The following is a 12,146-nucleotide window of genomic DNA, read 5'->3' on the forward strand; positions in this document are numbered from 1 at the left end:
TCTGCTAGGGGTTCACCATTAAGGGAAGGTAACCCAGCCCGAACGGAGACTAGATCCGCGGGAGGGAGATATCCCTGCTTCTGAAGTTCATTCAAATGTGCGTGTGACACAAAGCAACTTTCTCAGTTGCCTTTTTAAGGGCCGTAGGGGCACAAGGAGGAGCTAGGAGCATTGGCCATGTTTGGATGATTTCCTGTGGCGAGTTCTAAGGATTTCTGCGTGGTATGGAATGGCATCTGAGATCCAATCGCCTTAAATAGACTCCATCCATGCATGGACAAGGGGTTATTTGTAAAAAATACCTGAACTATTCGCATTCGTCTGACATGTGGAAGCCGGAGCGGCGGCGGCAAAGACATGATATTTAATATGGAGCTGAATTATCGCCAGTCTGAATTATAATGGAGAACCCGCCTTACAAAGCCGAAGACATAAAAACCGGATACTACATCGTCATTGAAGGCAAGTTCGTGGGCTACTGAGGGAGTCCTGGATTAAGGGGTCCTCGGATGGTCGAGCTATGCGGTGTGGGCCGGACTGATGGGCCATGAAGATACAAGATAGAAGGCCTTCTCCCGTGTCCGGATGGGACTATCCTTTGCGTGGATGGCAAGCTTTGCGTTCGGATGTGAAGGTTCCTTTCTCTGTAAACCGACTCTGTATAACCCCAGGTCCCTCCGGTGTCTATATAAACAAGAGGGTTTAATCTGTAGAGGCAATCAGAATTCATACAGGCTAGACATCTATGGTTTAGTCATTACGATCTCGAGGTAGATCAACTCTTGTAACCCCTATACTCATCATAGTCAATCAAGCAAGAAGTAGGGTATTACCTCCATTAAGAGGGCCCGAACCTGGGTAAACATCGTGTCCCCTGCCTTCTGTTACCTTCGATCCACAGACGCACAGTTCGGGACCCCTACCCGAGATCGGCCGGTTTTGACACCGACAACCACCCCGGCAAAGTTCTCGCGGAGGTGGGCAAAGATGGCCATGCACGCCACGGCGTTTGGGGAAAAATCCAGAAGGTGAAAACCGAAGGTGTACATGATGTCGACGAAGAAATCCGTAAATGGGGGGCAGAGCCCGCAGTAGAAGTAATCGACAAAGAAGGGGAATTTATCTGCGGCGGGCTTGGCGCAAGAAGCAGGGATGACACAGGTGGCGGAATGCCCCGTCGTCTCCCTCCCCCACATGCACAGGTACCGATCCCTGAGCGCGCGCGCATTGAGCGTCGGGGTGAAGACGACGTACTTCCTCCGCGCCTCCACCAGCCTGCTCTCTGGTTCTTCTTGTCCCTTGCCCTTCTTAGGCGCCATAGCTGCCAGGGAAGGGTAGGGGTTTAGGGGCAGTGGGGGGGGGGCGCGACGGCGGCGGACGGAAGAAGAAGCTCTAGTCTGGGCTCAAGGAAGAAGAAGGGGACGGCGGTTTCCTATATTGGAATGGGCGAAAGGGGTAAATGAGCAGCGCCCCTGCGGATTCCTCTTTTTATGGGGAAGGCGCGTGGCTGCCTCTTTACTGTTTGATGTGAAGGCATTGGCGCAGGCGCAAGCGTGCTACAACTGTTCCGCACACGACCCCCACGACGCGCACTCAATACAGATCGTGGGGAAGCGCAGCGGACGAGAAGATTATGACAGTTATTCCCCGCCACGTGTGCCCGCGCATCGTTTGGGCCTGGCCCAACGACGCCTCGCACCCGTGCTTGCCCAGGCCCGGGGGCTCCTGTCGGTGTACTAAAGTTTGGGCTCTTTAGCACCCCATACTCGTGCACGGGCAGTTGTAGCCACCCCCGCGGCAAGGCCTGAAGGGTGCGATAAAAAACAAGATACAAGACAAAGAAAAACAGCCAAGTCAGAGAACAGAGGACAAGTTGGATCCCCGGCAAGGCCCTTGCCGGGGCGGCTTGCGAGACCCCGGCATGGTCCTTGCCGGGGCGACTTACAGAGCACCAACCATAGCACCACCCTTGTGGTTGAAAGCTCTAACACCATCGACAATGTTAAGGCCAGAATCCAAGGGCGTGCGCGTAGTGGCGTGCAGATCTTTGTGAAGGCCAGAAGACGAGACGCCGGCGAGATCCCTGTCAAGGACGCCCATGAGGCCCCGGCAAGATCCCTATCGAGGACGCCCACGAGGCCCCAACAAGATCCCTGTCGAGGACACTCACGAGGCCCCGGCAAGATCCTTGCCGGGGACATTGGCAAGACCGTGGCCAAACTTGGCTGCCCAGTCACCACTCCAGTGCGGGGGCTGACCTGCCATCCTAGGAAGCACCTGTGTGGTGACATGCAGATCTTCGTGAAGACCCTGCCACCTCTCCAGCGCAGCAGCTAACCAGCCAACTTGGCACTACATGCCTCTTCGGCATGGACGCGTGTTAAGACGGGGAGAGGCGGCAACAGACGGGACGGGCTCTCTTCCCGTCCCCGATAAAGCTAGAGGGCATGTAAGCAGCACATTTAATGCGTTTGTCCTTAGATGACCAAGATAAGCATGTGTACTGTAGCGGTTTACAGCTCCTGCATACACTGTAGTTACTTTACACCTCCTATATGCCACTGTGGCAGCCCTTTGGTCATATAAAAGGAGGCCCATGGTGTACTGGAGGGGGATTCGGCTTTTTGGACCTCTCGGCCCAGCTTGCATGCGCAGCAACGAGTCGAAGCTCAAGAACACTCAATACACAATCAAGCAGGACTAGGGTTTTACACATCTCTGCGGCCCGTACCTGGGTAAAGACCCGTGGTGTTGATCACTAGATCCGCTCTTTGCCTAGCCCTGTTCCCTGCCAAACCGTAGAAGGGATCCCCGTGGTCCCATAGGTGTCGTTTCCCCGACATATGTGATTCAGAAATGTTGTGGGAGGTGATGACAGTTTGTGTTATCATGTACAAAAAGATTGTGAAAGATGAGGGTGATGGAGTTCTCCATGTTTGAGCAGACGGGTGATCCTATCAAATTTCCAAAGCAGAATCCGACGACATTTGAGATATTTATCCAAATGCATCAACAAATTTGCCAACGAGAAACTCATGAGCAGCTTCAAAATGATCTCGTTGAGCCTTTGTAGGTGCAAATTTGAACTATTTTATTACAAAACTTCATTTTTGGATTGTAATATTTATATTTGAATTATTGTGTCCCGCTGCAACATTCCGTCAAACAGGACCTGGGCAGAGCAGACGTCGGGGTTGCCCGTGCTTGTTTGCGCATGTTAGAGTTGTGGCAAGTCGCACAATGTCTCCGACGCCTCCGAGTGCGTAAGGGCGTCCGGAATCTGGACGTTAGATCGTCGCCAGTCGTGGGCGGGGCAGGCTGGCGGCTTCCTCGTCAGCACCAGGGCGGACGGACACGGGGGACCAGGCATGGCAAGGGGACACATCCTCCCCAACATCCACAACATCCTTTGCCGAAACTTCCTTCGCCGCTGCTTCAAGTTCGCACTGCTTCCTTCTCTGCTCCCTCCTGGCGACGTATCGACCTTGCAACTCACCCCCATGGTCAGGATCTCCACAGACGATGCCGAGGCATCATCCGTGCTGGCGGTGGGGGATGGGTATACCTGGGCATATCTCGGGCCGGGGCAAAAAAAGCCCGGTGCTAAAAACCCAGACCCGAACCCGGCCCGGTCCGGCCATCGGGCCTACAAAATCGGGCCCGAGCCCGACACGGCCCGTTCAGCCCAGCCCAACCACGACTAAAAATGTGTTTTGTGCAGGCCCGAGCCTGGCACGACCTGCCCGTCGGGCTCAGTTTGCAGGCCCGAGCCCGGCCCGATGACACACTCGGGCTCAACCCAACCCGGGATTTTCGGGCTGGGCCGTCCGGGCCGGGCTATCCATGGCCAGGTCTAGGGATGGGGTACCCAGCGACGGACGAGGCCGACGACGCGGATGGTAAAGCAAGAGTGGAGGGGGTGATGACTCGGACACGGGAAATGGAGGAAGACGATGACTCAGGCGCGGAAAATGAAGGACAGCGACGACTCAGGCATGAAAAATGGAGGATAGACATGGGGAGGAGGGCGATGTGTTTGGTGGACTTTGGTCAATTGGTGAAATTTGAGGTGGGTCCGATCTATCTGGACCTACATGACGAACACGCCTGGGCGCGTCCTGGCCTCCACTAGGCCTCCACCATAGATATGGGTTGTTATAAGGGGTGCCGGTCAGCCTAGACATGTAGGGCTGGTTTAAGGAGCTTGGCTGAATCGTGATTTGATTGGTTAGTTACCGGGCCATTTCGCACAGTGTCATTTGAGGAGCCCAAGTGCAATGGCGGATCTAGAATCCCATACTTAACGTGCCAGAGTTCAAGGTTTACATTGAACATCATCATAATCTCAACAAATAGTCTGAAAACAACAACAACTAAATGAATATTTAGAGCATCTCCAGCCGCGCCCCCAACAGGCCCCCAGGCCACTTTTTCAGCGCCGACGCCAAAAAAACGCCCCAGTCGCGCCCCCAGGACGACTAAAAGCGCCGGTTCGGCCCTTTTTTCCGCCCGGCGACCGCAGGCCGAACCCAGCGCACTGGGGGCGATCGGGGGCTCCGGCGCAAGGGAAAAGCGCGGCTGGCCCACACCCTCAGGTGAAAAGTCAAGATTTTCTTCCCCGACTCGCCTTCCAGCCCCCGCGCCCTCGGCCGCCACTAGCTATATCCCGGCGCCGGCCGCCGCCTTTCACCGCTAGATAGCCATTCCCCGCTGGAAAAATAGCAGAGGTTCGCCGAGGCAGCCCCTCCAACAACAGCTGGGCGTTTCCGGCCGCCGTTTTCGGCCGCGGAGGGGCAGTTTAGCGGCGAGTGCACGCCCACCGGGCGCAAGGTGTTCGGCGATTTGCCTACCTCGGCGATGGACTCGGATGACGAGGAAGCGCTCGCCGCGCTGCTGGAGGAGGAAGCCGAGGCCGACGTCCAGGAAGAGGAGCATCTGATGGTGCTCGCCGCCCTCGCCGAGCTGTTGGCGAGCACTGAAAAGCCGCGGCGAGGTGGCTCGGCTTTTGGGCGGGTGAAAGCAAAAAACCGGCATCGTCTCGAAGGCTACTGCATGCTCTACTCCGACTACTTCGCCGATGCTCCACTTCACGGCGACAAAACATTTCGGCGCCGTTATCGGATGAGCCGAAAGCTCTTCCTCAGAATTGTGAATTCCATCCGGGAGTTCGACAACTACTTCAAGTGCAAGATGGATTGCACCGGCAAACTTGGATTCACCTCGATCCGGAAGTGCACGACAGCGATGAGGATGCTTGCATACGGAGCTCCCGGTGATTCACTCGACGACTATGGGCGCATGGCCGAGTCCACCAGCATAGAGTGTTTCTACAAGTTCTGTCGGGCAGTGGTGGCAGTGTTTGGACCGCAATACTTGAGAACACCCAATGCGGAAGACACTGCTCGGATCCTAGCACAGAATGCAGCAAGAGGATTTCCTGGGATGCTTGGAAGCATCGACTGCATGCATTGGAAATGGAAGAATTGCCCATTTGCTTGGCAGGGGATGTACAAAGGCGCCAAAGGCGGTTGCAGTGTGGTACTTGAGGCGGTGGCCACACAGGACCTCTGGATTTGGCACTCCTTCTTTGGTATGCCAGGAACTCACAATGACATCAACGTGCTGCAGTGCTCTCCTGTCTTTGCCAAGCTTGTTGAAGGTCATTCTCCTCCGGTGAACTTCGAGATCAATGGGCGGCACTACAACAAGGGGTACTATCTAGCTGATGGCATCTATCCGAGATGGTCGACATTTGTGAAGACGATCTCAAACCCTGTGCCAGGAGGCAAGAACGCCTGGTTTGCGAAGATTCAGGAGGCTTGCAGGAAGGATGTCGAGCGGGCATTTGGTGTGCTCCAATCTCGATTTGCTGTTGTCCGGTACCCCGCTCAGACCTGGTCCAAAGATCAAATGTGGGAGATTATGACTTGCTGTGTCATCTTGCACAACATGATCATCGAGAGCGAGCAAGAAGACCCAGTGTTTGACACTGAACCATACTACAGGCAGGGTCCTCTAGCCGAAGTTGATCACCAGCTACCGGCAACCTGGACTGCCTATCTCAGTATGCGTCAGGAGATCCGAGACCCACAGGTGCATCATCAACTGCAGAAAGATCTGATTGAGCACCTATGGAGGCTCAAGGGGGACGCCGGGCGTGACGTGTGATGAAATATGAGTTTTTATTTGTTGAACTATATAATTTGTATTGAACTATTTGTTGTGGTACTATTTTATTGAAGTATTTGATTTTTCTGTGATGAAATATGTGATAAGAAAAAAATTGTGTTGATAATTAAACACCGAGACACGGCGAACCACGCCGAATATGGGCCTATTCTCGCCCATATGGGCCCTTAATGGAGCTGAAAAGTGGGCCAATTTCGACGCCTGGGGGCGACGACTGGGCGCAAAACCGCCCCAGCGCCGATTGTATCGCCGGCTCGCCCCAGGGGGCGATTTTTATGCGTTCTGGGGGGCCAACGGCTGGAGATGCTTCCTCTGTAAAATTTAAACGAGCATATAGTAAAATGTATTTCGCAACTTGGGAGGGGTGGCATCCAGGGCACCCCCACATGCTCGGCTAGAGAAGCATGTGGATAAAACTTTTCCAACTGCCGCAATACGTGGCGCTCCTGTTTTGGTTACCCAGCTGAGCACGAGAAGACAGCAAAGAACGGAGTCACTGACATGTGGACAAAATGGCGGTGGGACCCAAATGTCAGTTTACGTGGCATGGATCTCACGGAGGTTCTGCGTGCGCGCAACGAGCCACCACCCCGTCCGACCTGGCACTCGTCGTCGTCTCCCTTGCTCGGTCCCTCCTCTACAAACCTATCCCCGCCCGTCCGCCGTCGCCGCCACCGCGAAACCCTAGACCGCCGCGAGCAAGCGTGAGCTCCATTAGCGAGCCTCACACAACATGGATTGCGGCACAGCCTCGCACGGCGCCCTGCTCGCCGCCGCGCCGCTCGCCGTCCGGCGGCCCCGGCTGCTGCCCCTCTCGCCGCCGCCGTCGACGCCGTCCATTCAGGTCCTTGTTCAGATCTCGCCGGCGTTCTTCTGCACGGGCCGATACGGCCTTCTGTTGTAAGATTCGTAGAGAGCGGAGCTAATCAGCATGTGCTCATGTGCGATTAGATGGGAAAAGTTGGGATTAAAAACCTTTTTTTTCTTTGGAAAGGATTTCTGAAAGTTGAACACTGGAAAAAGCAAGGAACCGTCGTTGTTTCTTGTGTTGATGTGTATTGAATAATCTAATGTGTGGTACTTTATTATCGTTGATGCAGATTCAGAACCGACTTTATTCGATGTCACTGCTTCCGCTTCGAAAGGCCCGAGGCATGGGAATATGCGAGGCTTCTCTAGCAAGTAACTACACGTATGTGATTTCCACTATGAACTGCATTGCATGTCTTGTTAGACTGTACCACACCATGCAGCGCACAACAATTTGCTTGCGCTAGTCTGCTAGATTGTCTGCGGCAATGTGTTGGTCGTGTCAAAATAGTTCTGATGGGAATCTCTTGGCTTGGCAGGCAGACATCAGAGTTTGCTGATTTGGATTGGGAGAACCTTGGTTTTGGACTCGTGCAAACTGACTATATGTATACTGCAAAATGTGGGCCAGATGGGAACTTTGACAAGGGTGGAATGGTGCCGTTTGGGCCAATAGAAATGAACCCAGCATCCGGAGTCCTGAATTATGGACAGGTTTGTATGGGAGGTACAAACTCCTTGATTCGTGTCTCTGGCAGACTGTACTAATGTTTTGAAGGCCTAAATCTTCTTGTTCTGAAATTGTATCGGTTATGATTTGTAGGGATTGTTCGAAGGCCTAAAGGCGTATAGAAAAACTGATGGCTCCATCCTGTTGTTTCGCCCAATGGAAAATGCAATGAGGATGCAAACTGGCGCCGAGAGGATGTGCATGCCTGCACCTCCTGTCGAGCAATTTGTGGATGCAGTAAAACAAACCGTTTTAGCAAACAAGAGATGGGTCAGTCGTCTATCTGAAATGTTGGGTCATTTCCATTGTGCTATGTCATTGTTTATGTGCGCAATTTGATCATTTACCAAATATCTTATGCATCCAGGTGCCTCCTACCGGTAAAGGTTCTTTGTACATTAGGCCACTACTCGTGGGAAGTGGGGCTGTTCTTGGTCTTGCACCTGCTCCTGAGTACACATTCATTATTTTTTCCTCCCCTGTTGGGAACTACTTTAAGGTTTGCATCAAAAAATTTAACTTCTTTGTCCACTACTTTCATGAGATATTTTGCCCCAAATAAAAATAATAATTGGGCTATATACATTGTTGTACTTTCCACTTTGCATGATAACACAATTCAGACTAGAAATTATGTCATTTATTATAGTACTGTTTTTGCCTTTTTGGTTGATGATACACTAATCATGAATCAGATGTGGAATTCCAACTCACTTATGTACGAGTGTTCCCGTTTAGTTTTTTCAGTGCCCATTTAATTTGTCAGTGATATCTGCAGGAAGGATTAGCGCCAATAAATTTGATAGTTGAAGACAAGTTTCATCGGGCCACCCCTGGTGGAACTGGAGGTGTTAAGACCATTGGGAATTATGCCTCGGTAATTATGCTGTTAACTTTAGGTCCATTGTTTATGATTTGTTGGCTTGAATCGACAACTTTGCGATGCAAGTTTGTACCTACAGGAATTTGACTTTGCATCTTGAATTTCTGATATTTATGTTTCTGACGTCTTGATTTGATTTATTTTTTAATTTTTATTTGATGATTTTGGGCTTTCAGTGTTTAAAGTTCAAAATACAAAAGAACAATATCATGTTCTGATTGAAATAGGCCATGCCATCAGTACAATTATTTTATTGCTCTTAAATCTGATATGACAAAGCTTAAGCATAGCATACGCTTGAAAAGTTGAAATGGAATAATGTCGAGATATTTTTCAAAGTGGAATACTGTAACATAGATAATTATACCATGCATCTTTACCCTTTAAATCTGTCGTAGTCACTTCTACAGTTATTATTTTGTAGTAGCAAAGTAGCATTCACACACACATTGAATTCTTCTGCTAGGACTTCAAATTTACAACATTTTCTACTTAGTTTTAGAAAAATTGTTGATGGATTGAAAACATATTGGAATTACAAAGCCTATGTGTTATAATGGTAAAAACTATTTGTTATGATTGTGGATGCTCATTTATCCTCAAGTCCACTATCTTCCGGTTGTTTAAATTGTGGTCAAAGCCTATAGAATATAGATGCAATGGGTTATAAGGCTGGAATGGCCAGTCTATTCACTAGCTGAAATCCGTATTCAAAAACATCTTCTGCTATCTTCTCTGCTAACTGTGTTGAACTTGTGTATTCATGGCTTCTTCATTATCAGTATGTGTCCTTTTTGTTGAATAGGTCTTGATGGCACAGAAGATTGCAAAGGAGAAAGGTTATTCTGATGTTCTCTACTTGGATGCTGTTGAGAAAAAGTATCTTGAAGAAGTATCTTCGTGTAATATTTTTGTTGTGAAGGTAAGGCATCGCTGTCACTGTCAGATATGCTTGCTATTTTTGATAATAATAATCTTCAACCAGTTCAGGTAACACTGCTTAATTCTGAAAGCTACTACTGTGGTTAGATGTCCGGATATCCTAGTACCATCTTTACTTGAACTTAACGTATTTTGCTTAAGGGCATATTTGTCCTTTCTATGTAAAAGGAAAAAAGGCGAAAACTAAATCATATGCAGAATTGTTGAACTGGAGTAGATATCTTGATTTCAAAATACTTTTGGCTTTCAGCACATGTGCCTGCCATATCAACTATGGAAACCAAAACATTATGGTTTTTATGAGCACGTGGTTGATAGCAACATCCATTAGCATGGCCCTTCCACTTATGGAATATGAGCTGATAAAGGAATAAATTTCATACCTTTGAACAGATTACTTTGTGGAATCCATCAACATATCAGCATTATTTCATAGATAACGATTTGGATATCCTAGTAATATAGCAGCATCAATGACTGTTCCTTAAGATATAGCACCATCTGGCTGATCTACACCTGTTAGGTTTGGCATGGTTGTCTACCTATCACCTTGGTTTCTTATAAATGTTGCAGAACAATGCTATCATCAGAATGATGAGACTGATTACAAACAGTTATTTTAGCACAATTCTTGTCTCTTTTATGCATGTCGTTTGTAACTTTGATCTTATTTCTTTAGTTGCTATTTGGACCAGGGCAATGTTATTTCAACTCCAGCAATAAAAGGAACAATATTGCCGGGCATCACAAGGAAAAGTATAATTGATGTTGCTCTGACTAAAGGCTTCCAGGTATTATTTGTCAATCCCATGAATCGAAAGTCGAGATTGTTATGTTGCCGATCAGTTTGTCTAGATAGTTTCCTGTGATTGGCAGTTAACTATAGCATTGTGCGATGAAGAGTGAGCATATTTAAGTGTGCTAGGTAGTGGTAAACTGGTAATTGCTTTTGTGTCCCAATCTCCAGGATCCCTTTGTTTATAATTTTTATTAAGTGCCTTTGCAAGTTTCAAATTATTCCAAAAAACAGCTGTATATTGGAGGAGGATTCACTATGAATCTACAAAAATTTGTGAGAAAAGCTTCCATTTGTGTGATGCACGAAGAAGCAAACGGTAGCATTGCTATTTGCTATTATAGATCACCATATTTATCTTTTTGTGCAGCGCATTTTTCATTAAGATTCGTAGACCAACTGTACGTTTTAACATGTATGTGTGGAAATACTATTTGTAGCTTGTAAATGCACTTTGTGAAACTTTCAAAATAAATGATCACTGTGGTTTAGGAGCCAAAAATCCGCTCTCGTTAGGTACAGCACATCCATGTTTTGTTAATCGTATTCCTCAATCCTTGACCTTCCGTTATGAATGAATATCAACAGCGGACATTTTTCTTGTACGAATAATACATTTGTGAAAATATAGCTCATTTCTCCTAGCGGCGTGGATCCAAGTAGAAGAGGCAAAATACTGTTCTGAAACTGCTACTGAAAATATCTGAAAGCGTGTTGTCAAATTCTGTTTAACACTTTTGCATGTATTTTTGATTTTGGAAGGTCGAGGAGCGGCTTGTGTCGGTGGATGAGTTGCTTGATGCCGACGAAGTGTTCTGCACAGGGACCGCCGTCGTTGTGTCTCCCGTAGGCAGCATTACATATCAAGGGAAAAGGTAAAACTACCTCTGTTTGTTCCTTGAGAGCTGGAGCTCCTAGCTGAAACGTGTGCGTCCTTAGATCAAAATCCAACTTGTCTCTCGAACGAACTCGGATATTCATTCCTCCATGAGTTCCACCACAGTAGCGCACGAGATCTCATGCCCACTCACTGGCTTGTGCTTTGCAGGATAGAGTATGCTGGCAACCAGGGAGTCGGCGCGGTGTCTCGGCAACTGTACACCTCGCTAACAAGCCTCCAGATGGGCCAGGTGGAGGACCCCATGGGCTGGACCGTGCAACTGAATTAGCCAACAATCTTTGCCTGCCATCGTCGCGCGGATGGGTTCACCCTGTTCTCTGCCTGGATTAAAACATGATGATGGATGGGGTTGCAAGGTCTTGTGTATCTTCAGTTAGTTTTGTAGGCTCTGCCCAAGTGGCGTCCCAGTGTGCATCTGTAGATGGTGGCGCATAAGATGCGTAGCCTCTCCTGGTATGCGCCTTTTTTGAGGTTTATCAATGCTGTGGAACTGGAAACCGTAGCCTTTGTGGTGACTAGTGAGCAATGTAAAGTAGGATAAATTTCTTGTACTTGCCATGTCGGGTGTCTTGGTTTTTCTGGAGTGGTTTGTGATGATAAGAATAAGAATAAGAGCTTGGTGTGCCGCAGTAGCATGATGTACTGTTCCTTGCCGTAATAAAAGTGCTCAAGGAGAAACCCGACCTTGATGAAAGCCAAGCTGGCGAATGTTGCGCAATGGCTGGCACTCTTTATCACCGCTCGTTCATATAGCTAGGCTGTCACGTTTGTGCTGGACGGACTTGGCGGTTGGCATCACAAACGGTCTCTACGAGTCCACAGTTCGTGTGCCCACCCTGCGTTCTAAGAGGAAATGCTATAGACTGTCCTAGGAGTAGTTGTTTGCATCGATACC

The 12,146-nt window shown here is 48.9% G+C and overlaps 1 protein-coding gene across 1 annotated transcript; it reads left to right on the forward strand.

Annotated features, from left to right (window-relative positions):
• Positions 1-6,752: 6,752 nt before the first annotated feature.
• Positions 6,753-11,880, forward strand: LOC123181598 (branched-chain amino acid aminotransferase 2, chloroplastic). The gene is made up of 10 exons (XM_044593903.1): positions 6,753-7,033; positions 7,290-7,381; positions 7,539-7,713; positions 7,823-7,999; positions 8,097-8,228; positions 8,508-8,606; positions 9,418-9,534; positions 10,250-10,345; positions 11,113-11,225; positions 11,399-11,880. Exons 1-10 carry the CDS (start codon positions 6,923-6,925, stop codon positions 11,517-11,519), a joined length of 1,233 nt encoding a protein of 410 aa, XP_044449838.1. The 5' UTR covers positions 6,753-6,922; the 3' UTR covers positions 11,520-11,880.
• The last annotated feature ends 266 nt before the right edge of the window (positions 11,881-12,146 follow it).

Source organism: Triticum aestivum, chromosome 1D (assembly GCF_018294505.1).
Source record: "Triticum aestivum cultivar Chinese Spring chromosome 1D, IWGSC CS RefSeq v2.1, whole genome shotgun sequence".
Classification (NCBI taxonomy): Eukaryota; Viridiplantae; Streptophyta; class Magnoliopsida; order Poales; family Poaceae; genus Triticum; species Triticum aestivum.

What these genes read in the sequence shown, in the direction of transcription:
- LOC123181598 (XM_044593903.1), top strand. Translation starts at nt 6,923, where the DNA reads ATGGATTGCGGCACAGCCTCGCACGGCGCCCTGCTCGCCGCCGCGCCG. An exon ending in TTTTAGCAAACAAGAGATGG is followed by an intron (nt 8,000 to 8,096) that starts GTCAGTCGTCTA and finishes TTATGCATCCAG; the next exon opens with GTGCCTCCTACCGGTAAAGG. An exon ending in CCATTGGGAATTATGCCTCG is followed by an intron (nt 8,607 to 9,417) that starts GTAATTATGCTG and finishes TTTGTTGAATAG; the next exon opens with GTCTTGATGGCACAGAAGAT.